The sequence below is a fragment of the Bactrocera tryoni genome, chromosome 1 (genome assembly GCF_016617805.1).
Source record: "Bactrocera tryoni isolate S06 chromosome 1, CSIRO_BtryS06_freeze2, whole genome shotgun sequence".
Lineage (NCBI taxonomy): Eukaryota > Metazoa > Arthropoda > Insecta > Diptera > Tephritidae > Bactrocera > Bactrocera tryoni.
Genome location: NC_052499.1, coordinates 48,443,576 through 48,469,835, shown reverse-complemented (window position 1 = coordinate 48,469,835; position 26,260 = coordinate 48,443,576). Strand labels below are relative to the sequence as shown.

Sequence of the window (26,260 nt, the reverse complement as noted above, 5' to 3'; positions counted from 1 at the left end):
GCGTAGCAATAATTTGTGTAAATACGTAAAATAACAACAAAAAGGTTAGCAAAGTAAAATGAAAAAATTAAGGAAACAACATGTGTAATACTTATTTGCTGAATTAACTATTTAAATGAAAATCGAAGGAGTAAAACACTTAAATTGAAAAAAAAAAACAAAAAACAAAAACAAAACACGCCTTGTGAGGTAAGAATTGGAGTTTTTAATTAAGAACTAATAAGTACTGTTACGCTATTTTAAGCTGAAACTCAAATTTTATTAATTGTTATTCATTATTTGTGCTTTTCAAAAAGCATTTTCATGCAAATACTTGCAAAGCAATTTTTTTTTGTATCTCTTATAAAACTTATTGTAGGTAAAATGCAATTTTTTTAGCATTTATGTTAATTAAAGTGAAATAAATTATAAAGGTAAACAATTGAATTGAAATTTGCAAAGCTTTAATTGTTAATATAATACTAAAATTAATTAAAACAAAAAACAAAAAAAAAAATAATGCTATATTAATTATACATAATGAATTCTTTATTCTTGAAGAAAACCATTAAAAAAATTAATTAATAATAGTAATATTTAAACTTTTTTTTGCGCTGATTTAGGCAAAACTAGTTTGTAAGCAAGACAGTAAACATCGAAATAAAACCAAAAAAGAATTAAATAATAAACATATATTTTATGAATAAATGCACCCGATATACATACATACATATAAGCATACATATTTAAAGCGTAGTTTGATTAAATATTGATAATTAATAGAAGAGTGCTTTTTTCCCGTATTCTAACGGATAGTCGAATACTGTGCAGAGTTTTTAACGGTAAGCAGTTATTAGCATGTAATGATTGCCAATGTATATAAGTATTATATAAAGGCAAAAATAAAAAAATAAATAAAATATTTAAAAAATTGAAAATAAATTAATAAACGAAAAATTAAAAAAGCTGTATATTAATAAATAAAATTAAAAAAATATTATTTGTAAGTATTGAAAATAATAACAATAAAAAATACAAAAATACAGTAATGAAAAAATAATAAATAATAAATAAAACTGACAAAAATAAAAACAAAACAAAAAAGTAAAAGAAATTATAAAGATGCACATTAAAAAATAAATTTTGAAAAAATATTGATAAATGTTAAAAAACAAAATTATAAAAAAATAACAACTAAAATTAACAATAAAGTAAATAACAATTATTGAATAAATAAGTTTAACAAAAAACATGTAGCAAAAACAGCTTACTAAAAAATTTAGAAAAAAAAGGGATTAATAATAAATAATAAATTATTTTTAATTAAAAAAATTAAAAAAATAAGAAATAGAAAATTAATAAATAAAATTTAAAAAATATTAAAATTAATAATACCAAAAAAATATAAAAACTAAAAATAATAATAAATAAATATAATGATAAATAAAATTAACGAAAAGTTAAATAACAACTTATTCAAAAAAAATAAAACAAAAAGTGATTAATAAAAAATATAAAATAATAAATAATTAATTATTATTAATTTAATCAAAAATTAAAAATAATAATAAGAAATAGGAAATTAAAAAAAATAAATTAATAAATAAAATAAAAAATAAATAAATAAATTGTTAATAAATAAAATTTAACAAAAACCATGTTTAAAAATCTGATTAAAAAAATTAAAACAAAAAGAGATAAACAAATAAATTTAAAATAATAAAAAATTAAATTATTATTAATTTGATCAAAGATTCAAAAAAAAAATATTAATAAAATAAAATATAAATAAATAAATAAAATTATCATGTCATTAAATAGCGAAAATTATCGTTAAATAAATTTAATAAAAAAATAATTATATTAATAAATATAACTAGCAAAAAATTAGTATTAATAAAAAATATTACCAAAACGTATATATAAAATATATTGAAAACCAAAAGCTTAGCTTCAATTCTTTACATTTATGTATGTATATACACAAACTGCTTCACAAAAATATAAAAAACTTGATTTCATTACCTAGTAAACCAATATTTACATTAAATTGTCACTGCAAAAGAATATATGTACATACATATGTACAAAAATATTTCGTAATTAATGCTAAAAAAAAATTATTTTCTTAAAAAAATACGGTGTTAATGAAGTACTTTAAAAAGTAATATAATTTAAAGTTGAAATCCTTATTTCGAATTAAACTTTATTATTATTACCATTTGATACTAATTTTGAGGTTATGCCTATCAGGGTTGCAAATACTGCACTAAAAAAGTTATTGAATTAATATTTGAATTACTTTTTTTTTGTAATTCCAAATACGGCATTAAAAAACAAAAAACACATTTTGAATTAAAAAAAATCCAAAAGCGGTATTAAAAAATAATTTTAAAAATAATAATAATATTTAATAATTGAAGTTTTGATCTCAACACCGGTATTAAAAAATAAAAATTTCATTTTTACTCCCAAATTCTTAAATTAAAAAATTGGCAACACTGACGTCAATGCACCGAACATTAATATTTCAATTCAGCATACATTTTTCTTTTAAAAATGCATTTGTTTCTTGATGTATTACTTTTATTACTTCGATTCAAACATTAAATTAAATATTAAAAATGTTTCGATACTAAAATACAGTTACTAAAAGTTCTACTATAATTTTTTTAATTGTAATTTTGTTAATATTTAACAGAGAATTCTCTAATACATGCATAATATTTTCTAAGGTCATAGCTTAAATTTTGAGTTACGGCCGTAAAGTCTCTCAAGGCTGTACGCATGCGCAAAGTCAGCATGCAAAATTTCGTGCTATTTATAAGCTAGCACATTTTTAAATTAAGTAAGCGATCGGCTTTTTGGTATAAAATGAAAGAAGCTAAGCCTTCGAATGCGTCGAAAAATGATATCGTAATTTCTATTATCTACTAACGGTATTCCAACCAGCGCCGTCAACCGGAACTGTAACTGTTGCTAAGTGCAATCTTTAAAGCGCTAACTTTTGGCGCCTTTACAACCACTCAAGCAAACTTAAATGAATTATAATAAAGTCTGAGCTTCGAAACCAGCTACCACAAAGGTTTCGGTTTGTGTTATTTATTTCATTTAAATTGTTTTATGTTAACAAATTCGCATTACATTTATACTGTTACAATAACTTTAAACAAATTAACAAATTCGAAAACTGCTTAGCAAAAGCTGTGTTTAGTTGGTTCAAATATGTAAATAAATATGTGTCTGATAGTAGTTAATCCGTATGCACTGGCGTCTGGCGAAAAAAGAATACTTTATAAATTCGTTAAATGTTTACGTAACTGAAGTTAATTAAAAATGCCGCAATGCAATGTAAAGGCCTCTTTGTGTGCAGTTATGTTACAATTATGTTGATCGAGCAACAAAAAAGTTGAATTCGAAGCGGTCAAATGCGCCGATGACCGACGTCATCACACCGTGTTTTTGTAAAAATACAACGAATAAATAGAAACTTAGTTTATACTTATAAATTGCGTAAATTATATTATATATATACAAATGCATGTATTAAAACAAATTAAAATTATATAGATTATAAATAAAAGCGTTAACGTAATAGACGGCAAAACAGACAGAGATAATAACTCACAAAAATGCATATACAAATGATAAAGTTTGACATTTTATGTTTAATTTTTTTCGATAAAAAACTGATTACATAACATTTTTTAAATATATGTACATATATATAGCTACTTTATGCGTTTACTTTGCCCTAACCGCACTTCATGTCACTTTTGCATATTCATTTTACTAAGTAAATTTTGCAAATGTATAAAACAAGTGCGCTTCAGCATATATAGATACAATACTAGCACATTCACATACATATATAATAAAATTTTTTTCGCAAGCTGCTGTACAGAGATAAAAAAGTTAAGCATATTAGCTGCTTATTTCGAAATTACGAAATGAATGAATTTAAGTACTCAAACAATTAATTAAGTTAAACATAACTTATACGTAGCAAATATACAACGTTAAGAGTCGACACTTATACAAGATTACAAGATATATGTATGCATTTGTTGAGAATGCAGTGACCAATAGCAGTAAGCGAGAATGACGGTATGTATTGTACTTGTTTGAGCTAATAATAAACATAAACATACTACACACAAATGCTAGACATAGCTTTACACTAATACGAATTATAATATATGTATTTATATATATTATATTATACTTATATAATATATATTGTAACAAACAACTTTAAAAATAATAGTTGAAATAAAAATCCAATAATCCAATTAAAAATAATTGACGCATTTTTCTTATTTCATTGTAATAGCTATTTAGCACAGCAAAATATTCGAAAAGGTAATTAATACACACAAACATTTTTGCTTTTTGGTCGCAAGCCATTTGTAGTTCTTTTAATGTTGCATAATTATTTTTACTTTTTATATGTAGTTGAAATCGTTTACAACTTTTGTGCAGAAATATATGTATAAAAAAGTAAATTTTAACAGTATTATTTTCAATCCATATCACATTGTTTCCTGCCATAATTACTAGTTGCCTGCTTGTATCTTAGAACATAAATAACGTACTTTACTCTCTAAGTTAAAATTATAATATTTAACAAGCTTCGCTTTTGCATTTTGAAATGGTGTATAACTACATTGCGTTTAACTGTAAACCAATAAGCGTTGTGTTAAATTGTTCACACACAGCGCTACTAGGAAAAAGTGATAAATTAAAAAAAAATAAATAAATTATATTATTATATAAAAATAAATGTTAGCAGTACTACGCTTGTTACGCTTCCTCATCCAATATGTTCTTCCAACTTTATATCATGGGCTTTTTCAGCGCTCTTCGACACATCCTGCTGCTTTGCCGTTGCATTATTGTTAGCGCTTTCATCTGTTTGCTTCTGTGGGGAGTTTTCCTTTGATTTCGTTAACTTCTCGGACATTGAAGAGTCAGAGGCTGTATCAGCGCTACCGTTTTCTAATGACGCCAGTACTTCCTGCACACCAGAACCCTGCTCGGTTGCTGGTGTTAAAGCCGCCGTGGCGGTTGTATTGCTGATCGAAATCTGGTTCGACGACGTCGCGCCGCTAATGGCGTTCAAAAGTATTCTTAAATTTTCACCAGAAATACGGTCTTCATGAAGTGCCGTACCTGTGCTTGCAGGGAGGCCACCGCGATGCGTTGTGTACTCATGTTGCTGCCATACGCCGTACCAAGCACGTGGACTTAGAATATACTTGAATGTCAATTTTACAAAATAGCCAATAAGGAACACTAGCATTCCGCCGGCTATATAATTGAATGGGAAGCTCAAACTGTCTGTAATTATAATTATTATTACTTTTTTTATTAATTGTGCATAGCGTTATAAAGTGGGCAATTACTTCGAAGTGTTTCCATTGTTTCAATAGATTTGTCTATTAGAAATGATAGTTGCTTTAAGAACAAGTCATTGACATACAGAAGAAACACATGATCGGGTCGACAGAAATTCAAATTTAATTGACTTGCTTGTCTAGTTAAAAATAAATATAGTTAATTTCAATAATGTACAATTAATAAACGAATACAAACTTGATATATTCCTTTTTGGTCTTTTGGGCCTGTTGCTCGCTGAAAGTAAAAAAGCTTACGATAGGCGTGTACCATCGGGGTTCTTGCGGTGCTAGCTGCTCATGACGTGCAAGCATTTCTAATAAACGTTCAGCCTCCAATTTCTATAAGTTTTCAATAATTAGTTATTGAGATGAACGATGAAAATATGAAATACTTACGCGATTACATTCCAAATACGTGTGGAAATATCCAAAGCACACAACGGCTCCGACAATCATTGCAATAATGCCGATGCTATATTTTCGATGACAATACCAACCAATCAGTAGCAAACCACCAGCTCCAAGTAAAAATTGCACCTTGAAAATAAACGAAATAAACATGAGACATTTAATGTTGTATGTATAATTTTCTATTTCTAGAGTGAATATGCAATTTCATGTAAAATCTAAAATAGCAAACAACATTCCATATGGAGAATTTACAACCATATCAATATGTAGGATATGAAACGGTAAGCTCACTCACCTCGGAAACTTTCAATAACTGTCCCAAATCCTTGATGATATCCCAAATAAGGGCAAAAAAACTTTTACCATTTGCTATGTTTTTTTTAACAAAATTATAATAATCTGTTTGAGTAGGCACTCTTGCCTTTGACAGAATTTTTGATAAAATCATATCCAAATCGCGTGGGTCATTTAAGTTTTTGAGCTGTTCTAACTGAGCTGGCAGAGCAGTGAATATTAATGGACGAGTCAATTCTCCAGTTAAGTCATCATGCTAAATAGGAAGGTATAAAAATACAATAAAATAAACGAAAACATGTGCATAAACTGTAACACATTGCCAAATGCCGGCTTGCGTGTGGGGCTATGATGTCATCATCTACTTACATCTATATCTGTAACTACCAAATATTTGTGTAATTAATGACGCACCTTGAAAAAGTCGCTATTAAATAAGTACGCAATGAGTCTTTTATAATACATCAGTGCGACGGCTTCTTCACTATGGTTGCCGTCCTTACATACGGGGCATTTCGAGTCTACCGTGGATTCATCACTTTGATATTTATTTTTACTCTGTTGAGGATTTTGAAGATATTCTTCACGTCCCCAAGCATCGGGATCGATCCAGCTATCTTCATCCTGTGTGCTCTGCACCCATTGATTATTGTAACCGGCACATAGAAATATAACAAAAAGCCACAAGCTGTGATATTTCATTATTAATAATCATTAATATCTCTGTTATGAAAATAAACTTGAGCGCAAATCGCAACAAGAACTCCACCAACTTGAACGAATTTGATTACTTTACAAGTGCACAACTGTGCAAAAAATGGCAGCATCAGAGTGAGAACAGTTCATTTATATTCTAATTTGGCAGCACTGATACGATCGTAAATGTCAATCAGTATAAACAATTTATTATTATTTTATTTAGCACGTTATTATTGTTTTCTCATTTCAATTCCCAAAACATGGAAATCGACGAAAATAAATTAGGTAAATTATCAGAAGAGTCTCTAAAGCGTAAAGAACGTTTGAGGCAATTGCGAGAGAAAGCAAATAAAACTGATAAAGACACAAACAGCGAAGGAGCAGAAAAACTTCCTAAGTATGCAACCTTTTTCTAAATGGCTTAACTTAATAATAAGACGTACATTAATAAGCTTTATTTGTGCAGACCCGTTTTCAGAAGTTATAAACCTCAAAACGAAAATACTGAAGGTGAAATTTTAGAGCAAGAACCATCTGGTGACATTGAAAAAGCTGTGGAAGATCAACTCGAACTTTTGCGGCAACCTATGGTTATTGACGAAATTGATATAGCAAATTTGGCACCTAGAAAACCTGACTGGGATTTAAAACGTGATGTGGCAAAAAAATTAGAACGGTTGGAACGGCGAACACAAAAGGCAATTGCAGAGTTAATACGAGAACGATTAAAGAAAAACCAGTCCGACCAAGATTTCTTTCAAGCTGTTAATGTTGGCACAGCACACGCTGGTGAGACCGCTGTGGGCGACGATGACTAGTTAGTATTTCAAATATAAATTTTGTTTTTTTATTTATTATATAAAATTTTATTAAATAACAAAACTTGTACAAAATTATGGTGGGTATTAAATTGCAAATAGAAATAACCAATAGTCAATCATTTGCGAAGGCTAGAGGTCAGTGGTGTGGTTGATACATGTTGTGGTATATTCTCTTTTCCAGTTGAACTTAATTTATCGCGCAATGCATTGATTTCTACAAAAATACTTTTTTATGAAAGCAAAATACAACAAATATGACAACTTACGTTCACTATACTTTCGTTCCAGTGTATTAGCAAATTTTCGCATAGAATCCAGTTGCTGTGGTATTTCTTCGCGCAAAGCTTCGATAGTGGTCCGTGCTTGCGACAACTCTTTTTCTCGCAATTGCAGTAGTTTATCTTTATCTCCGATTGCTTTCTCCTGTTGAAGTGCAACCTCGGTTCGCCAACTAACAGTCTTTTTGAGTTTTATAAATTCTTGTGTTTGTTTTAAAATGATCTCATTTGCCTTAGATATTTCTTCTGCGGCCATTTCGAGTGCTTTTCGTTTTGCTTGTGAAATTTTCTTCTCCGCCTCAAGTTCAGCGACAACATCAGCCTAACGAAACAGTTAATTATTAAAAGTTTTTAAATACATATATCGCTCTATATGTTACCTTGGCTTTGTCATATTTTTTAATTTTTTCTTGAAGCTCCGAAATATGATTTCGAGCATCCACTAAATGCATCTCGTTTTTGCGCTCGGTATTCTTTAAAGATGATATTTCTACGTGCAACCTTTCAATTTGTTCTTTAAGCGTTGAACTCTGTGATTTAGCGCTAGATAATTCTTCCTTTAGAATCTCAATGTGTTTTTGCTCTTTACTAAAATAAAAAAATTGATATTGTTAATGACAGATTTTTTTCAGTAAAATTCATATATAAATTGTCTATTTTCATTTAATGTCAAATTTATAACTCACATTTTTTCTGCTTGCATACTATTTTTGTCAGAAATTAACTTATCTATTTGCAATTGTAATGCCGTAATTTTATTTTGGCAACGTTCATTTTCGATGTGTTTCTGTTCCGCTGTTTTACGCAAATTTTCTTGCAAATGTTTCAACTCTTCGGTGTGGCGTTGATTTAAATTTCTTGAGTTATCTACCAAATTCTCCCTCAGCTTCCCATTTTCTGCATTTAACTGGTCAATAGTGCGCAAATGCATGTCGACTTCTTGTTGCAAGGCTTGTATTTGATTTTCTTGTGACTGAGTTCGTTTCTAATGAGTTAGAAATATAAGTAGATTTAACAAACTGTAGCAACCAAATAAAAAAATACCACATTACCTGTATGACATCAAACCTGCTGCTCATATAGAATAGTACAACATTCAAGGGGGCAATACGACTAGGTAGACATAAATGGATGAGATTCTTAAAACTACGCATTTCAATAAATTGCAACTGATAGCCAACGGATTCATCTACAGAGTTGCACTGTTTTTGTACCAATGCTAACTCAAGCTTTCCCGACCTACAGTCTTGAAGCATTCTTGCCAGATTCTCTATGAAACCAGCAAATGTTACATGCAATGACTGATCTTGTTTCAATTCATTGAAAGAACAACCATCCACCGTTGTAATGTACATGCGCCGTTGATCACTTTTCTCCGTCAACCGTAATTGCTGTAATTGATATATTTTTGTTGGAAACAATTTGTTTTCGATATTTTAAAACTTACAAGCAGTCCTTTGAATGCAATCTTCTCGGCACACATAATGCAAGGCTTCTTCATACGTTCACCATCCAAACGAAAGTTAACCATCAGTTCCACTGTTGGTAAAATACTTTCAGTATTGTTGCTACTATTACAAAAATATTCTTCGTCGGCTGCGGCATACATTTTATACAATTGTTTATAAATTTGTTTGTTTACTTTTGTTATTCTTTACTATCGCCAACCACATTTTCTCCCATTTCTTCTTCAGAATAATGTTGCCAATTTATTGTTATTTATGGAGCCCGGCTATTTAAATAGTTTAATAGCGGGATTCTGTAACCAGTTTCTAGTCACTAATTGAGACATTTTAAGGTAAAGTCTCAATTTGTGACTAGTTACTATTCACTAAACAGTCTCTAGCGTTAGCCTCAAAATATTGCCTCAAATTTGAGACCTAATAGTTAGCAGGTCACAAAACTAAAAAGAACTCTTGTCTGCCATTTTGAATACACTGAATAGAGATCATCACAGATATTAATCTATTGTCGTTTTTTATATTTTGTAAGCAACTCAAACACGAAATGGTAAAAAAAATCAATTTTACATTTCGTATATGTTAAAGTCAACATATATTTTTATTTTTATTGATAATTATGTTTTTTCGCTATGTTATAAAAAATTTAATATTTGTTATCGACATATTTATTCCCATTCAAGTGTAAAAACATCTCTGAATAATGAAATGTAATAGATTTTGTGACTGTCACTTACAGAATAGCCAAATCGTCTCAAGTCTCAAAAATTGCCTCTACCTTAAAATCTCAAATTTAGAGACTTCAGACTGTATCACAGTACAGAATCGAACGGTAATTATGTTTGTTTAATTTAATACCTTAAAGTTTTTCTAATAATGAAATAAACTAAATGAAGTCTGAAAATAATTAAAGACTCATAATAAATTAATAAATTATTAGCAAAATAAGTATTGCTTGTATAGACGTTCGTGGCGAAATCCATTGATTCGAAAAGCTTTTCAATCATAAATTCAACAAAATTTTATACGCTCATTTTTTTAATTTATCTGTAACATTATTTACTAATGTCATTGCAGTTTGAATTGCCAAAAATCCAGCGTTTCCCTAAAGGTTTTGATTTTATCTTTGTTGTTCAGAACTGATGGCAACGCTGTTAACATAAAAATTATGTGGCACTATTTCATTTTTCTTTCTTCGCCATTTTCACAATTTTCTAGCGGCATTTTTTGTTAATCATTTATTAAGAAAAGTTTTGGCTGCATATACAGGTGAAAAACGCTAATATTAAATACTAATAACGGCCCAAAACAAAAACACTTTGAAGTCTAAACAAATATCTCAACAACCCACCGAAATGGCGGTAAGTATATCAACGCACATTTTTGTAAATCTTTACGCAACGTTGAATAATTCTTTTACTTGTGCTATGACGTTCGTGTATATAATTTTTTCTTTTACAAAATTTGGGATTTTTAGACAAAAATATTTGTGGGTAACCTCCCGCCCGGCACAAAGCCTGAGGAATTACGACGTTTATTTGAAGATTATGGTGTCGTGGTGGAATGTGATGTTATGAATCGGTGTGGATTTGTGCACATGGAAACAAAAGAAATGGCCAACACAGCGATTACTGCACTACATGCCTCCGAATTCAAAGGACAAATGATTGTTGTAGAGCTGGGTCGGCCGAAAGATAGGAAAGCAAATGCAGACAATGGACGAGGGGGAAATATAAGGTCACGCGGTACAGCGCGTGCCGGAGGTAAAATTGAGATATTTAATATATTGAATATTGCATTTATTAACATTTTTATAAATTTAACTATGTGAAGGCGGTAGGAATTCCGGACCAGGAAATCGTGGTGGCAGACCAGGAGGAAGGGATAGTGATATGAATGATGGTGGCAATAATAGACAAAACTTTGGTAATAATTCCGGACGTGGCGCACCAAAAAATAAATTTAATCAAAGTAGCGGTGCTATACGTAATGATCACTTCAAGCCACAGCGTAACATGCCTTATAATCGAAGAAATGATGGTCCGGGTGGAAATTCGACCGACGGTGGCGGAATGTTTGGTGGTAATCAAAGAGGCAGCTTTAATAGTGGTAATGCCAGCGGCTCGAGAGGTTTCGATCGTGGTGTAAATGATGGTGGACAGCAAAATTTCCATAACTGGGACAAACAAACGTTTGATGGGAACAGTCATTTTGGTGGCATGAACAATTTCAATGACAATGAGGGATATGGCAACAATTCGGGCGGAGGTTATGGCGGTAATAAGGGTTTTGGAGGTCAGGGTCAGGATAGAAGAGGTTTCGCCTTACCTATGGGCGGACGTGGGGGTGGTGGTCAACGCTTTGGTAATGGTAATACTGGTTTTGCTGGTGGTAATTCTCTTGGTACATTTGGTGGAAGTGGAATGCAAAATAATGCTGGCCCAACAAATAACACCACCGATGGTCTTTTTAGTCGAAGAAATAACAACGGTTCAAATGGGTGAGTTAGGTTGTGAGCTTTAGAATGAAATGCATGTAAAAGCTTAAATGATTAGTGACTTTTGGTTTTAAAAATGCTTACTTTCTCTAGTTTTAGCCATGGAAATAATATGCCGGCTCGTAGTGGATTTCATGGCGGTTTTGGCAATGGTCAAGGTGATGGCAACGCAAATAGTGGCGGTCGCGGCGGATTTAGGCGTGATGGTGGAGGCAACAATGAAAGATTTTCTGCGCAAAATAATTACAGTAGTAATTTCCCACCACTTGGAGCACAGGGATTCGGTGGCCGCGGAGGTGATGCGCGTGCCGGTCGAGGTGGTGGAAATCAACGGTAAGATTTTATTGAGATTAATTTTCTTTTAACAGACAATGCAATAAATAGGAAATCGGTTCAAAGTTGTTTTAAAAGCCATGAAAAAGGTTTGACAAACGAACGAAAATCTGGGATTTTGTATAAATGTGTGTTTCTCATTATATGCAAAATATGAATGAACAATATACCGTAAAGTGGCTACTGAAAATAGTTTGGCTTATTAAAATATGATCTCTAAATAGTTTTATATATTCTTGACATAAATATTCGTTATTATATTTAAAATATATTTTACGATTTCTCTTCAATACAGCAATGGCCCACGTCAAAATGCGATGCCCTATCAACGTTTTTGAAAATAACCCCTAGTAAGCGAGTTCACCAATCCGTTTATCTGAGTAGATAATGTGGAATTCGTGTATTACAGTTAGACTAACTATATGAATAGGCAATTCATAACGAGCGCACATGTGCGAGAACTTTACTACGAAAAGTTGATGTGTGATTCGAAAACAAACTAAATTTCACGGAGTCATGTAAACTACTTCAGTTTTATAATAATTAACAATCAACAAATATTAGTCTATAAGCAACGCAAGGTCGTCAATATTTTGTATATACTAACTATCAAATGTAAAGTACATAGCATATTCTAAATATAGAACAAAATAATTAAATAGGAAAATTACAAATTTACGGACAAATTACGCAGATCACTTTTTCAACTACTCAATAAAATATTGCAAATGGCAAGAAGATTTTAAACGAAATTAACCTACAATCACGCCGTACATAACGTAGCGTAACAGATTCTATGTGTGAAAATACATTACATTTACCTGACCGAATATTGATATGTTTATTTTCAATTGAAAAATATATACTTAAGTTTGTATATAAATAAACAACAACAATGAAAATGCCCAAGTTATTGCAAATATGTTTTCGCACATATCTATTTAAAATCTTGCTTTAGTTATAGTACATCATTTTATGCAATATAATTGAATAAAGAAACACTTAATTTTTTATGTAAGAAAAAATATATGTAGTTTCAGTACTGTTATTTTAGATAATAAAAATTCTTAAACCGTAACTACTCAACAAAATTAACGTCTAACGAATCAGTTTAGTACACTTAACAAGGTAAGCCGTTAAGTGTTTATGAGTTTTTGATACAAAGAAAACAAAGTGTGCTGCATCAATTTAAATTAAAGGAGTAGATGTTGTTGTAGCGCCAGAATTATGCCGGCCATCCTTGGCCGGATAAAAAGTCCGGGTCTATTCCGGTTACGTAGATCCGACTGCCGTTGGAACAGACAGTTCAGCGAGTCAACTAAAGTCATACACATGGGTTATTCTTCAAAATATCCTTTTTTTAAATTAATGTACATTTTTTTAAGTTTTTACGCAATATTTTTTGTTTTTAATTTGTTTTTTATATTTTTATTTTTTTTTTAATTTTGTTTTTTATTTTTTTTATTTATTTTTTTTATTTTGTTTTTTTAATTTTTTATAATACTGTTATTTAATTTTTTTGTTTGCGTTATCATTTTTTTGTAATATCTTTTTTTATTTTTTTTATAATTATTTTTTATACATATGTATGTATGTAGTACATATGTACATATGTATAGTATGTATTTTTTATATATTTTTTTTGTTTATATATTTTTTAAAATTTATACATACATATGTATGTATGTATGTATAATTTTGTTAAAATTTTGTATAATTTTTGTTTTTTAAAATTTGCTTTTTATATATTTTTGAATTTTTTTTTTTAATTTACTTTTTAATTTATTTTAAAATTTATGTTTTATTATTATTATTGTTATAAAAAAATCTGTTTTACTTTTTTCTAAATATATTTACTGTATTTAAGCTACGTTGCAGATAATTTCACACTTCTTAACTTTGTGTTGCATCTTTTAGGCGCATATTTAAATTTTATACACATTTATGGCAATTATATTGTAATAATTTGTTTTAAGTAAGTGCAATAGGTGCAACGTTTGTAAATCTAGGTCTAACTGTATTGTTATATCAATCTTGAACAAATCGCTGTTATAATTAATTAATTTACAATACTTCCAAATCGTTTTGTATTAAATAACGAAATGTTTACCTGTAATGGAAGCGTTAATGCTCAGTTGTATAATTCAACTCTCTCTCTTTCCAAAATATGCATACTCTCCGACGACGCCGTCACTCACTGCACTCATATGCATATGTACAATATGCACGCATGCTGCCATATGCACAGTGTGAGCTCTGCCGTGCAATGCTCTCTGTATTTTTCTTTGAAAACACAGTGTAGTGACTAGTAGCTGAAACGAATTTACCAAAACAACAAAAAATACAATATTCTGATATTTGTCAAAGATTATTTCAAGGCTTTTATCAGTTTTTTAGCTGTCACTGATCGGTGGCGAAAGCGCTTTGGAGCGATTTTTTTTCCAACGCATACACTCTCTCTTTGCTGTAGCTCTACCGCGAGTCTGTTGAATTATTGCGACTGCGAATCTTCGCACAGTTGCTGTCGTCGTGTTCGGTGTCAAAGTCACAAACAGTCTTGACTCGGCGCACTGCCACAACAAGGGAATTGAAGATTACTTTATTATTTTGTGATTTTGTGATTTTGTAAATCTTTATTCATATATGTACATTACGGCTTTATTGAAATAATGGGCAAGATTCAAATGCAAAAAAGCAGCGACGACGGTACAAAATTGCTTTGTGCGAGTGCTTTGTTGAAGTGAACGCAAAATAACAAATAAAAAATTGCGTTAACAAACAAACAGAGGCCAACGGGTACTCGAAGAAGTCGGAGAAGGTGACGAAGGCAACAACAACAGCACACATACACACACAGTCGCGTACAAATGCAGAATATTGAATTACAGGTAAATTTATAAAATCGCAATTACTAACTGTGCGATATCCAACGAAGAAGGCCGCACACAAAAGTCTCATGTAAACTTGCCTCCCACTTGGACACAGGCAGCGAACCATCGGTAAGCAAGCAAGCGAGCAGGAAACGGGAACACAGCGCATTGACAAACCACTGCGACAAGATACCAAAATAAATGAGCAAAACGAATATCACGAATCGCCCTACCTACGTACATACATACACGCATATACATATATTCATTTATTTATTTTCTAACTTTAACATTTGCTTTTGCGTTGAGTTTTTGTGAAACGCGCGAATAAATACACGATTATTTTATAACTTGCCGTGAAACAAGTTGGTTGTTGCGGGCTAAAGGCTGAATAAGAAGCGGAAATACGCGCAAAACAAAAGACATAAAATAAACAAGAAAAACAACATTGCAAACACCTGCGAACGACATGCTAAAATCACCAAATATTTTTAAGCCGCTGCGGCTGTTCCAACACAGGCAGCTACTCTTCGTCTTCGTGTTCTTCACTTTGTGTTGTGCTTCACTAACTTTGGCGGACTTGGAGCTGCCAACAACACTACAACAAAGCGGAGAGCAACGTGGAATTAGCAATCCGTTGCCAGCTGCTTTGAAGGGAAAATTAATATTCTCACATGTGGTAAGTGTGTACTCCGTGAATTTGGTTGTATGTATGAACATTTATCGGTCAACAGATGGCCTGGTTAATGACCAACAATGCCCAGTACGCATGAATTTTTAATAATCAACTTTTTTGTTTGTTTGTGCTCTTCTACAGCTCTTCCGACACGGCGACCGCACGCCAATTGAACCATATCCCACAGATCCGTGGAAGAATCGCGAGTACTGGCCGGTCGGCTGGGGTGAACTCACAAATGTAAGTGCGAAAATCATAGTTTGTTTTTATTACTTTGTTAGGGCAATAATTAAGTTTCTTGCTGAGTGTTTGTAAATTTAGCGAAGCTGCCATATGGCAGCTGATTTGTCTTTGCAAGCGTTGCACTTCGCTTAAAACAAAAAAAATATGATTTTTTTGATGAAACACTTAAAAATTATCATTGGAAACCAATGGTTCATTAGAGTATGACATTTGAAGATTAGTGTGTTAAATTTGCATTATAAAATATTAAAAATACGCCAATGGCAGTAATTACTCTGGAGTGTCTCGGAAAGAAGTTGAATTGCGGTGCCTCTCATAACTCAGTGCTGGATCACCTGAAATTAAACAAGCAAAATAATATCATTAGCTAAATGCTTTTACCAGATAAAGCCGATAGACTTTTTCGCAATTCAATTATTTAAATTTTTAAGAACACTTGGAAGGAAAAAAATTTATATTTGGCGAAGAAATTGACTAATTTGTTATTGTAAAATATTTTTTTTTTTAATTTTCCTGTGTTACTTTGTAAATTGTGTACGTTGTGAAAGTCCTTGACTTTGAAAACATGAGTTGTGGGAAATACGCTTTTAAGTTTTAAAATCTAATGCAAAAGGTTCATAAGGCTGGTATAAAAATACTCTTAACGATTCGAAATCCAAATGGAACACATATGTATGCATTCATTTAAGACAAAAAAACTCTATAAAAAAATTAAAAACCCTAAGTTAAGGGTTTAAGAGGGAGTTAAATTATATGCATGTACGATAGTTATAGATATTTATAGGAGTATGATAGCTTGATTTCGAAATAGTAGTATATAATATATGTTAACATACTCGTACATATGTATATACATATGTACATATTTATTTTTATCAGAATTTGAAGACCGTTCCTTAAAGAATCGCTCAAAGATACTTCTGCTACCTGAGTACTCGATATCAGCATAACCTTTTATATTTTAACTTATTTATCATTTGTAATCCTTTATCACAGTGATCTATGAAATGTATAAAATGCTAAAAAATTAATTTTTGTGCTAAACAGTGTAAACTTTTTATCAGTCTATCGTTAATTTACTGCAATGCAGGCGGCGTACGAACATGTCTTTCATTGAATCCGAAAGTGATAACGAATGTGCGAATACGTAAATATGTTTATACATATAATATATACATATGTATATGTAAATCTAAATTCAATTTCTCAGTAGAAATATGAAAATTATACAAAAATTTTTAAAATGAGGTTATACAATGTATTCATTTGGGTGCATATAATAAAAAAGCACATATTTACATACTCAAATGTTTAAATAATTTTTTTTCTTATTTAGGTTATGTTAAATTTTACTGACTTTCAGTTATTTCGTTCGTTATATTTTTACTTTTTTTTGAATTTTTTTTTGATTTATTGTCTCATTGAAACTTTCATAAAAACAAGAAAAAACGTTAACTTCCGCTGCAATACCCTTCGCTGGTGCATTTCTATTAAAAGAAGGTTTTAGCAAAAGAAATTCAACATTCTTAAATATATAAATATACATATGTATGTATATGTGTACATACATACAAACATACGTACATATCAAAAATAAAAAACGATTAAGGAAATAAATATTGTGGTGCTGGATACAGACTTTGAATATACATACATATAAATACATGCATACCATATCTATATATGTACATTAGAGCGGGTCGATTTTTTTTTCCATAAAATCGCGTTTGCGTGAACTGTTCTGCGGATCATACTGAACCACTTTGCTTAAGAGACTATGGTCTAAAACCGGTTACGAGTCAGCGAGATTTAAGGCGAAGTTTAAATTTTTTAAATCTGAATAAGCGGTGGTATGGAAGATATGACCGATATTGGTCGATTCCGTCAAATGATCAATAGAATATCAAAATGTGCTTAAGTTTTAAATTTCATTCGGATATCTCAAAAACTGACGAACACATTTTTACAATCCCTATAACTTGCTGGCTCGAAAGCATTTTTAAACGCATAGTCGCTCAGGCAAAGTTGATCAGAATGATCCGTAGAACATTTTCCGCATACGCTGATGTTTCCGTGTTTTTGGCTCCCTGTAACCTGTCGATCCAGTCTAACGTACATACTATACATGCATGTGAAGCATATGTTTTCTTTTTTTATATATACTTATACCTATGTATGTATGTTTGTATGCATTTAGGTATCTTAAAAATGTGTTCGCAAGTGTGACAATTTAATCTCTAAGTAAAGATATTTGTAGAGCATTAGCTGTCGGTTTTTGAATTGACATTAGGGGGATCTGTATTTTTTCAACAAAAGTATTTTCAGCTGTTTATTAAATTTTGAAAAATTCTTTTTATATAAGAGAAGTATTATCTAATCAAGTTATATAGCAGTTACTTAACGGCATCAGATTTATAATTAAATTTTTTTCATTTTCAACTTTCTAAGTTGATAAAATAAGTTTGGCGAAAAATTTTGATATTTTAGTGAGTAAAGATAAAATAAAAAAAAATATTTTTTGCTGTGTAACTTAACAAAAACAAATTAAAGTAAAATAATATATAATATATATGTATATGTATATATATCATATATATATATATGAAATACAAATTTTAAGGTTATACACATATAAATATATATATATATACATATAACCTTAAAATTTGTATTTTATTCATGTTGTTGCATACTTTAATCTCAATCAGTTCATTAATTAGTCCATTTTCAGCTGATAATGGCGGTAGTATATTTTCTATTGAGAAATCATTAATTATTCATTTTTAATGATTATCAGGCAGTAGCGTTTCGTAATTACTTAGGTTCAATTACCTCCATTTGTTAACGAAATCCACAACAATGCGCTGCTGTTGTTAGTATCTTTCTAGTATGAGTTTTTATGTAGCTAAATATGCCAGTATGTATACATATATACAAGTACATATGTATGTATATTTATTTGTATGTATGTATGCCTGTGTTTATGTTTGTATTTATATGCTCATGTATGTATGTATGCCTGTGTTTATGTTTGTATTTATATGCTCATAATAACCGAGAAGTGCTTATTGGCTTATCACAATTCCTATTAATAAATGACTAATATTGTGGATGGACTTCAATGCATATGCCTACATGATTGCTTACAATAAATGCCATTAGGAATTGAATTAAGAGCGCGCATATAGTCGACCAGTATTGTCATATGAACATACATATTTGCAGTCAACAATCAGTGGCGTTAATTTCCGTTTAATGAGCACAAACAAGACACTTGTGTACATACATGTATAAGTGTATATAAATAGAGTCTTATTACTATTTCCATTATAATATTTGTCGGTCAAATGTTTGCCGCTTCAAATTGCTTACAGTTACATTGCAAGCAAAACATTTGTATGTACGAGTTTGACTGCTGACTGCAAAGACGCCAAAATTTATGTGGCGATAATGGTTGATAGCCTGTAGGAAAAATTTGAATTGCTAAAATAAAAAAAAAAAATAAAAATAATTTATTTTCATAATATAAATGTATGAAATCAAGCTAAATTAATTACTATTAAAATTATATTAAATATTTCTTAATTAGTGCACGATTTTTCAGCACAAATAAAAGCTGCTGCAATCTCGAAAACTGAAATTTGAACAGAAATAATAGTAAAATTATGTTTTCTCATTAATAATAATAATATTCTTCATGTGATTAAAATTCAAATAAATATATATTTTTATTACTATTTTAATTTTGAGCAAAATACCAAATGGAACCTTAAGTTTTTTTGCAATTGATTTAATATTTGTATCAAGCATTTTCAAAATTACGCCTCAGTTCCGCAGTTTTTAAGATATCGTTTTGAAATTTTGGAAACGTCATTTTCTCTTCAAGAAACTGCTCATTTGTCGGTACTGCCGTTATCGGACCACTATAACATATAGCTGCCATACAAATTGAACGATCGGTATCAGGTTCTTGTATGGAAAACTTTCACATTTGACAATGTATCTTCACAAAAGTTGGTACAGGTTATTTTCTATGATAATAATGTAATATACGAAGAAATTGTACAGATCGGTTAACTATAGCATATAGCTGCCATACAAACTGAACACATAGTTACTAAAAGAAATGCACTTGTGAAGTGTATATTAGCTTCGGTGCAGCCGTAGTTAACGTTTTTTCTTGTTTTGTTTTACTTTCCTACAGCGGTTGTTTACACAAGCATATTTATTTATGGTAAATGCAAACAACAGCAGGCTTGCGTATGTAACAATAAGATCAGCAAATAGTACTTTTAAAAATATTATCTGCGTGTTTCTTGTAAAGTGATAAGTCACGTGACGCTGAAAATCAGGGAAACAATGGTCAGATGATAACAATGCTTATTTCATATTTTGCTGCCCTAAAGAAATGTAACACAATTGCTATTTATTAAATGTATATTTATTTAAGATTAAACCTTGGTTCGTACAAAGGCAGATAACGACACTAAAAAGAATAAATTAACTTATGGCCATAATTTTATTATTTTATATCTTATTTATGAATTTTATGAGGCTTTATTTTTCATGTACACAAATTTTGTTTGATAACTGTAATTTTACTTGAGAATGCAATAAAACCACAAACCTGGTTTTTAGCTTGGTTAAATATACGTTTTTAAACCGTTGTCACGGTGGTCGTGCTTACGTAACTGGAATATATAGGACTGCACTGGACAAGGACTGTCAACTCAGCAGTATTATGCCAAATTAATTGAAAATTAATGTTTTGCTTATTTACAACAGCAAAATACTTTCATGATCGATTTCTCTATATAAAATTTTAATTTAGGTGTATGTACATATGTATAGTATGTTTAGAATATATAGTTTTAGAATATTTTAATTTTCTCTTAAAGTAAAATCAATCTATCGCAACTTTGAAATCGGCGAATAGAACAAACAAGTGGCATATAACAGATAAACTGACATTCAAATAGGGATTCACACATCACTTTCTGCTATTGAATTCAACCGTTTAATTTTGTTGTTGATTATAAAGCTATCTATGGTTAACTAAAATGTAAAATAACGTAACATCACTTTTCATAAGTTTACAGGCGAAGGAAAAACAATATGATAGAAACCTCTGAAATGTATACAAAATTTGAGTTTTGGTTATAAAATAGTTATATATTGGTTATATATTGGATATCATACACTCATATTATATTTGTTATATCTGCCAGCGAATATTTGATGATATGTTGTTTTGCATTTTAAGTGACGCTATGTATGTATGTACATATATTTATAGAAAAATTCGCCGCAAAGTGTCTACATATAAATACCCACACCTGAATTAAAATTTAATTTGACAAATGAGTCTTTAACTATGATATTCAAGAAATTTATATATGTACATATGTACATATATATATATATGGGAGTGTTATCATATCTGCATATAGAACGTACAAAAGCGAATTCATATTACAAATTGATAATGAAAAAGTGAAAAAAGTACAAGCACATGTACCTCTTTCTAAAGCGAATTTGCTAAAAATTTTCCATTATAAGGCATATAAATAGATAACCGTTATTGTATTCAACATCTATCTATCATATTTATTTAATGATTTTATTTTGTTTCCGATTTTATTTTTCAAACAAAACGAAGAAAATATGTGAAACAGTTTGGGGTTTGAGTTTAGCACCTGTGTTCTGTTGTTTTATGTTCCACTAAAACTTTTTTTCGAAAATTTTCTAGAAGTTTATTGTTTTTTTAGTTACTAGTATTACATTTCAGTTTTTATTGCATTGCCCCTGTTTTTTCAATGTTTTCTTATAAGTACTGTGTTCAGCGTGCGTTAACCCTTTTGAGTAGAAAATCATTAAAATACCGTTAGAACTTTAAAAATTTGAGTTAATTAATTTTTTTTATTGCTATACATTTGCTTATCCCAAAGGGTGCTAAAACTGGGTTTTTATACCTTGAACAGGTGACAAACTTAATGCCAAGAAGCCATGTCCGTCTGTCTGTCTATATGCGAACTAGTTTCTCATTTTAAGAGATATCGATCTGAAACATGTTCTGTTCTCTGCATAAAGCTGCTCATTTGTCCGAATCGCCGATATCGTACCACTATAGCATATAGCTGCCATACAAACTGAACGTTTGAAATGAAGTTCTCCGAACAATTTTTTTTTAATCAAATCACTATATTATACAGTAGACATACACACCGACCGATCAAAATCAAGTTTTTGCATGAAATATTTTTTCATTTGTGCAGGGTATTGTCGCTTCTGTGTGAGATTTTAGCCTAGTGCCGGCTATTGATTGCAGTTACTCACTCCAACCACCCCAGATCGTAATAAAATAAATTCAACGTATAGAAAGTATATTCATGTAACATGATCCAAGTAGAGATACTTTTTTCGATAGCCTTTTTTGACGCATGTGTCTTGTCAAGCGTCATATTATTTTTGTTCAGTATTTTTTGACATTTCTTCATGGAAAGATTTACGCCTGAACAATGTTTACAAATCGTTCAACTTTATTACGAAAATTCACGTTCTGTAAAGAATCTGTTTCGCGCGCTTCGCTCAACTTATGGTCAACCTAATCGGTCTATTGAGCGTACTATTCGCAACACAATCACCCATTTTGAGGCCCAGCATTCATTATTAGATAATATTCGACCAAATAGAACGCGTCCAGTCACAGTAAAGAAAATATAGCAGCCGTAGCTAAGCGTGTACACGAAAAAAAAGTGTCCATTCGACGCCGTTCGCAGCAACTCGGACTGACGTATGGAACGACTTGGGGAATTTTACGTCGATATCTTAAATTGAAAGTCTACAGCTTGTGCGAGAACTGAAGCCGCTCGATCTTCCCAAGCGACATCGTTTCGCTTTATGGGCTCTTGAAAAGTTCCAAGAAGATCCAAGATTTTCGATGGCTCAATCGGTAACAAACATAGTTGTCGTATTTAGGACGAAGAGTAATCTTGAGAGATTCAAGAGCTGGCATTTTATCCAGAAAAAACGGTTGAGTATGGTTTGTGAGCTGGTGGAATCATCGGCATATATTTCTTCAATAATTATGCCGTTGAGAATGTAACTGTCAATGACGACCGTTATCGCACCATGTTAACACACTATTCAATGCCTGATGCCTGAAATTAAATCTTGTGATCTCGGCGACATTTGGTTTCAATAAGACAGCTGCACTTTCCACACATCGCATCAACCAATGGATTTATTGAGAGAACACTTCGGTGGGCCCCTTGATTGGCCACCAAGATCGTGTGATATCACACCATTAGACTCTTTCCAGTGGGGATATGTAAAGTTTAAAGTTTATGCGGACAATTCCGCTGAGCAAAACATCCCGCGTATCATTCGCTCGTTACCAGTCGAAATGTTCGAAGGAGTCATCGAAAATTGAACTCAACGGATGGACCATCTGAGTCGTAGCCGCGGCCAACAATTGAAAGAGATAATCTTCAGAAAATAAATGCCAAGAATTTTCTTTCGAATGATATAATAATTAAAATTCCACATTAGTTTTAAAATGTTTTCTTTAAAAAAGTAGAGAAAATAGAAACCATTACCATTCTCTTTGGCAATTTAGATTATATGAAATATAACTGTAGTTTATTTCAATACTTACATAGTATATAATTTACAAATACATATAGATTTTAATATTAAAATCATTACATTGTATTTCAAATTAACACCGTTTTTGCTTTCTCCAATTACAGACGGGAAAAAATCAGCACTATCAGCTTGGCAAATGGTTACGTCAACGCTATAACACGCTATTAAATGAAACCTACTCCGAGAATGAGATTTATGTGCGCTCAACCGATGTTGATCGCACGCTGGCGAGTGCGCTATCCAATTTGGCCGGACTGTATCCCCCAATAGGCGCTGAGATTTGGAATAAAGATATAGCGTGGCAACCGATACCGGTGCATTCCAAACCCGAGAGAGACGATAAGGTGCTTACACACTTTTTTAATTTCAAGTGTTTTTCTATTGAAGTTTACAAAATATTTCGTCCTTATCTTTTAGGAATTGGCTGGTAAAGTGCCCTGTCCCGCCTACGATTATGCGCGCTCAGCACTTTTGAATTCGATTACCTTCCAACAGTTGAATCAACGCTATCAATATTTATTTGACTATTTGACCAAGTATTCGGGTCGCAAAGTGGACACATTAGAGGCTATACAACGCATGAATAACACATTTTACATTGAGACACTCTACAATCGTACGCTGCCCGAATGGACCAAGAAGGTGTACCCCAGCGCCGATATGACATACATAGCTGATTTCGCATTTTCGATTAACACGTATACGCGGCGCATGGCACGCTTAAAAGCCGGACCGCTGATAAAAGAAATGCTACAACGTTTCGGTGAGAAGGCGCGCGGTTCACTCAAGCCCGATCGGTCGGTGTGGATTTATAGCGCACACGACACAACCGTGGCGAATGTTTTGAACACACTCAAATTATACGATGTGAGTATGCTCTGCCGCATAATAATGCGCTCCTACTTATCGCAATTTGATTATAACGTCTAAAATATTTCAAACTTTCAGCTGAAAAGTCCTGGTTATACAGCTTGTTTACTATTCGAATTGCGCATTGATGAGCAGAATCAGCCGTTTGTGTCAATATTCTACAAAAACACTTCGGCTGAGCCCACACTACTGAATATACCCGATTGTGGCGTGTCATGTCCACTGGCGAAAATGCACACAATTTACAAAGATATTTTGCCGGTAGATTGGGAGAAAGAATGCAGACTGAGCACCATGATGATGCCCTACGATGAGGCTAATATCGGCTTGGCTATGGGTAAGCCTAGCTTTACAAATACAATGCGGCCGTATTATTTGCTAATATCAGGTATTTTTCTAACCACAGCCATACTGGGTTCAGTTATCTGCTTTATGCTACTGCTCTCCTACACATTCATGCTGTACTATCGCCGCCGCCGTTATAGCGCCTATTCGTATGCGCAAATGGCCTAATTGTCAATAAGTGATATACATACCTATTTATAGTATAATGCTTTAGTTTTGCCCAACAACATGCAACAACCAACCAGCTCCGCTCCAAAGTGTATGAGCACAAATCGTAATGTTCCTCTGTGTATCGATAATCCTAATACATATGTGTATATATGTGCGAGTATAATATGCATTTGATTTTAATATTTTACAAATTTGATATTTAGCAATTGAATTGCATTTGCATTGTATGTTAACTGTTATATGTGTGTATGTATGTAAATTTATCAATTGTGATTCGCATTTCTAGCTGATAGTGTTTGCTCTAATATCAAATTAATGCATTTTCAATTAAATAATTAAATAAACTTGTACCTACCTAAATACCTACACACACATGTATATAAACTCGATTATGTGCCAGTCATCGGTCTGTTCGTTAACCTAACTGTTTTAAGCAATATTTTTTGTGCTTTAAAGGAAGTGCTTAAGTCAAAAATTATTATCATTGATATATATAAATGTCTACCAACAGTGTATCCTATTTTTTGTGTACATACATATATATATATATATTTATACTACCGTTATTCAATGCTGATTAAATGTCCAACGAGCAGACTGTCATGCGTTATACATAATTTAGTTTTAAGGTTTTTTAGTTAGAACGGTGCTCACTTATCACATACATATTTACTAATACATACAAGTGTCAGTCATGAAAATTACTTCAATCAAAATAATGTGAAATATTATTTGAGTCGTTTTATTATAATTAGTTTCATCGAAATCCTGTGTAATTGTCCTTTTATTTTTTTTGTTTGTCCTTGAAATTGTTTGTTCTCTTTTTGCCATTTTAATCCCATGACATCCCAGCCACATTGTACGTAAATATATAAGTGATTTGCATTAAATAAAAAAGACTGTTGTTTAATAGAAATGATGTTTGAAAAGAAAAAAAACTTTTTTACAAAATTGTTATCAAACAAAGAAAAAAATAAATAAACAAAATTGTGAATATAAAATATGCAAAATTTTGTAAAAAATATCGATTTTAATAACAAACTAAGAAAACATTAAATAAATTATAATTCCAGAAGTCAAATAAAGATTTTTCATTGTTTTCGATTATTATTTTTAATAGGTTTTATTCGGTTGACAGCAAGAGACGACCAATTAACGCTCTCAATATTTATTTGACTAGCATAGTCATATGGAGTGACTTCATGGATGTTTTCTGCTGCTACAACAACAACAACTGGCATTAATATACACCAGCTGTTCAATTTTG

At 31.2% G+C, this 26,260-nt stretch overlaps 5 protein-coding genes across 7 annotated transcripts; 3 read left to right on the top strand and 2 right to left on the bottom strand.

The window, feature by feature from the left end:
• Positions 1-3,037: 3,037 nt before the first annotated feature.
• Positions 3,038-6,881, bottom strand: LOC120771111. The gene is made up of 6 exons (XM_040098964.1): positions 6,498-6,881; positions 6,085-6,339; positions 5,775-5,915; positions 5,575-5,717; positions 5,385-5,515; positions 3,038-5,319 (listed from the first exon to the last, which is right to left on the bottom strand). Exons 1-6 carry the CDS (start codon positions 6,783-6,785, stop codon positions 4,793-4,795), a joined length of 1,485 nt encoding a protein of 494 aa, XP_039954898.1. The 5' UTR covers positions 6,786-6,881; the 3' UTR covers positions 3,038-4,792.
• A 19-nt stretch (positions 6,882-6,900) lies between these two features.
• LOC120771299 (coiled-coil domain-containing protein 12) lies at positions 6,901-7,708 on the top strand. Its single transcript, XM_040099272.1, has 3 exons — positions 6,901-6,914; positions 6,949-7,179; positions 7,249-7,708. Exons 1-3 carry the CDS (start codon positions 6,901-6,903, stop codon positions 7,598-7,600), a joined length of 597 nt encoding a protein of 198 aa, XP_039955206.1. The 3' UTR covers positions 7,601-7,708.
• On the bottom strand, positions 7,616-9,598 carry LOC120771122 (spindle assembly abnormal protein 6 homolog). The gene is made up of 6 exons (XM_040098975.1): positions 9,329-9,598; positions 8,934-9,272; positions 8,568-8,866; positions 8,262-8,469; positions 7,870-8,203; positions 7,616-7,817 (listed from the first exon to the last, which is right to left on the bottom strand). Exons 1-6 carry the CDS (start codon positions 9,488-9,490, stop codon positions 7,720-7,722), a joined length of 1,440 nt encoding a protein of 479 aa, XP_039954909.1. The 5' UTR covers positions 9,491-9,598; the 3' UTR covers positions 7,616-7,719.
• A 942-nt stretch (positions 9,599-10,540) lies between these two features.
• On the top strand, positions 10,541-13,017 carry LOC120782567 (uncharacterized transmembrane protein DDB_G0289901). Its single transcript, XM_040114904.1, has 5 exons — positions 10,541-10,702; positions 10,819-11,104; positions 11,175-11,841; positions 11,932-12,171; positions 12,467-13,017. The coding sequence occupies exons 1-5, from the start codon at positions 10,697-10,699 to the stop codon at positions 12,507-12,509; spliced, it is 1,242 nt and encodes a 413-aa protein (XP_039970838.1). The 5' UTR covers positions 10,541-10,696; the 3' UTR covers positions 12,510-13,017.
• A 1,466-nt stretch (positions 13,018-14,483) lies between these two features.
• Positions 14,484-25,909, top strand: LOC120775408 (prostatic acid phosphatase). 3 transcript variants are annotated; one of them, XM_040105585.1, is made up of 6 exons: positions 14,484-15,059; positions 15,157-15,720; positions 15,859-15,957; positions 23,712-23,951; positions 24,025-24,474; positions 24,556-25,909. In XM_040105585.1, the coding sequence occupies exons 2-6, from the start codon at positions 15,511-15,513 to the stop codon at positions 24,988-24,990; spliced, it is 1,434 nt and encodes a 477-aa protein (XP_039961519.1). In that variant the 5' UTR covers positions 14,484-15,059; positions 15,157-15,510; the 3' UTR covers positions 24,991-25,909. The 3 variants fall into 3 exon arrangements, with proteins under 3 accessions (XP_039961519.1, XP_039961510.1, XP_039961528.1); XM_040105594.1 differs by having other exon boundaries at positions 14,488-15,720; positions 24,556-24,814; positions 24,884-25,909; XM_040105576.1 differs by having other exon boundaries at positions 14,484-15,720.
• The last annotated feature ends 351 nt before the right edge of the window (positions 25,910-26,260 follow it).

Bases quoted from the DNA above. Each gene is read 5' to 3' on its own strand.
- LOC120771122 (XM_040098975.1), bottom strand. From the start codon at position 9,490: ATGTATGCCGCAGCCGACGAAGAATATTTTTGTAATAGTAGCAACAAT. The intron at 8,470-8,567 runs GTGAGTTATAAA...TTTTTATTTTAG, and splicing joins AGTATGCAAGCAGAAAAAAT to TAAAGAGCAAAAACACATTG. The intron at 8,204-8,261 runs GTAACATATAGA...CTGTTTCGTTAG, and splicing joins AAAAATATGACAAAGCCAAG to GCTGATGTTGTCGCTGAACT.
- LOC120782567 (XM_040114904.1), top strand. The intron at 11,105-11,174 runs GTAAAATTGAGA...AACTATGTGAAG, and splicing joins CGGTACAGCGCGTGCCGGAG to GCGGTAGGAATTCCGGACCA. The intron at 12,172-12,466 runs GTAAGATTTTAT...TCTTCAATACAG, and splicing joins CGAGGTGGTGGAAATCAACG to CAATGGCCCACGTCAAAATG.
- LOC120771299 (XM_040099272.1), top strand. The intron at 7,180-7,248 runs GTATGCAACCTT...TTATTTGTGCAG, and splicing joins GGAGCAGAAAAACTTCCTAA to ACCCGTTTTCAGAAGTTATA.
- LOC120771111 (XM_040098964.1), bottom strand. From the start codon at position 6,785: ATGAAATATCACAGCTTGTGGCTTTTTGTTATATTTCTATGTGCCGGT. The intron at 5,916-6,084 runs GTGAGTGAGCTT...TTTATTTTCAAG, and splicing joins AGTTATTGAAAGTTTCCGAG to GTGCAATTTTTACTTGGAGC. The intron at 5,718-5,774 runs GTAAGTATTTCA...GAAAACTTATAG, and splicing joins CGTATTTGGAATGTAATCGC to AAATTGGAGGCTGAACGTTT.
- LOC120775408 (XM_040105585.1), top strand. From the start codon at position 15,511: ATGCTAAAATCACCAAATATTTTTAAGCCGCTGCGGCTGTTCCAACAC. The intron at 23,952-24,024 runs GTGCTTACACAC...CTTATCTTTTAG, and splicing joins AACCCGAGAGAGACGATAAG to GAATTGGCTGGTAAAGTGCC. The intron at 24,475-24,555 runs GTGAGTATGCTC...TCAAACTTTCAG, and splicing joins ACACACTCAAATTATACGAT to CTGAAAAGTCCTGGTTATAC.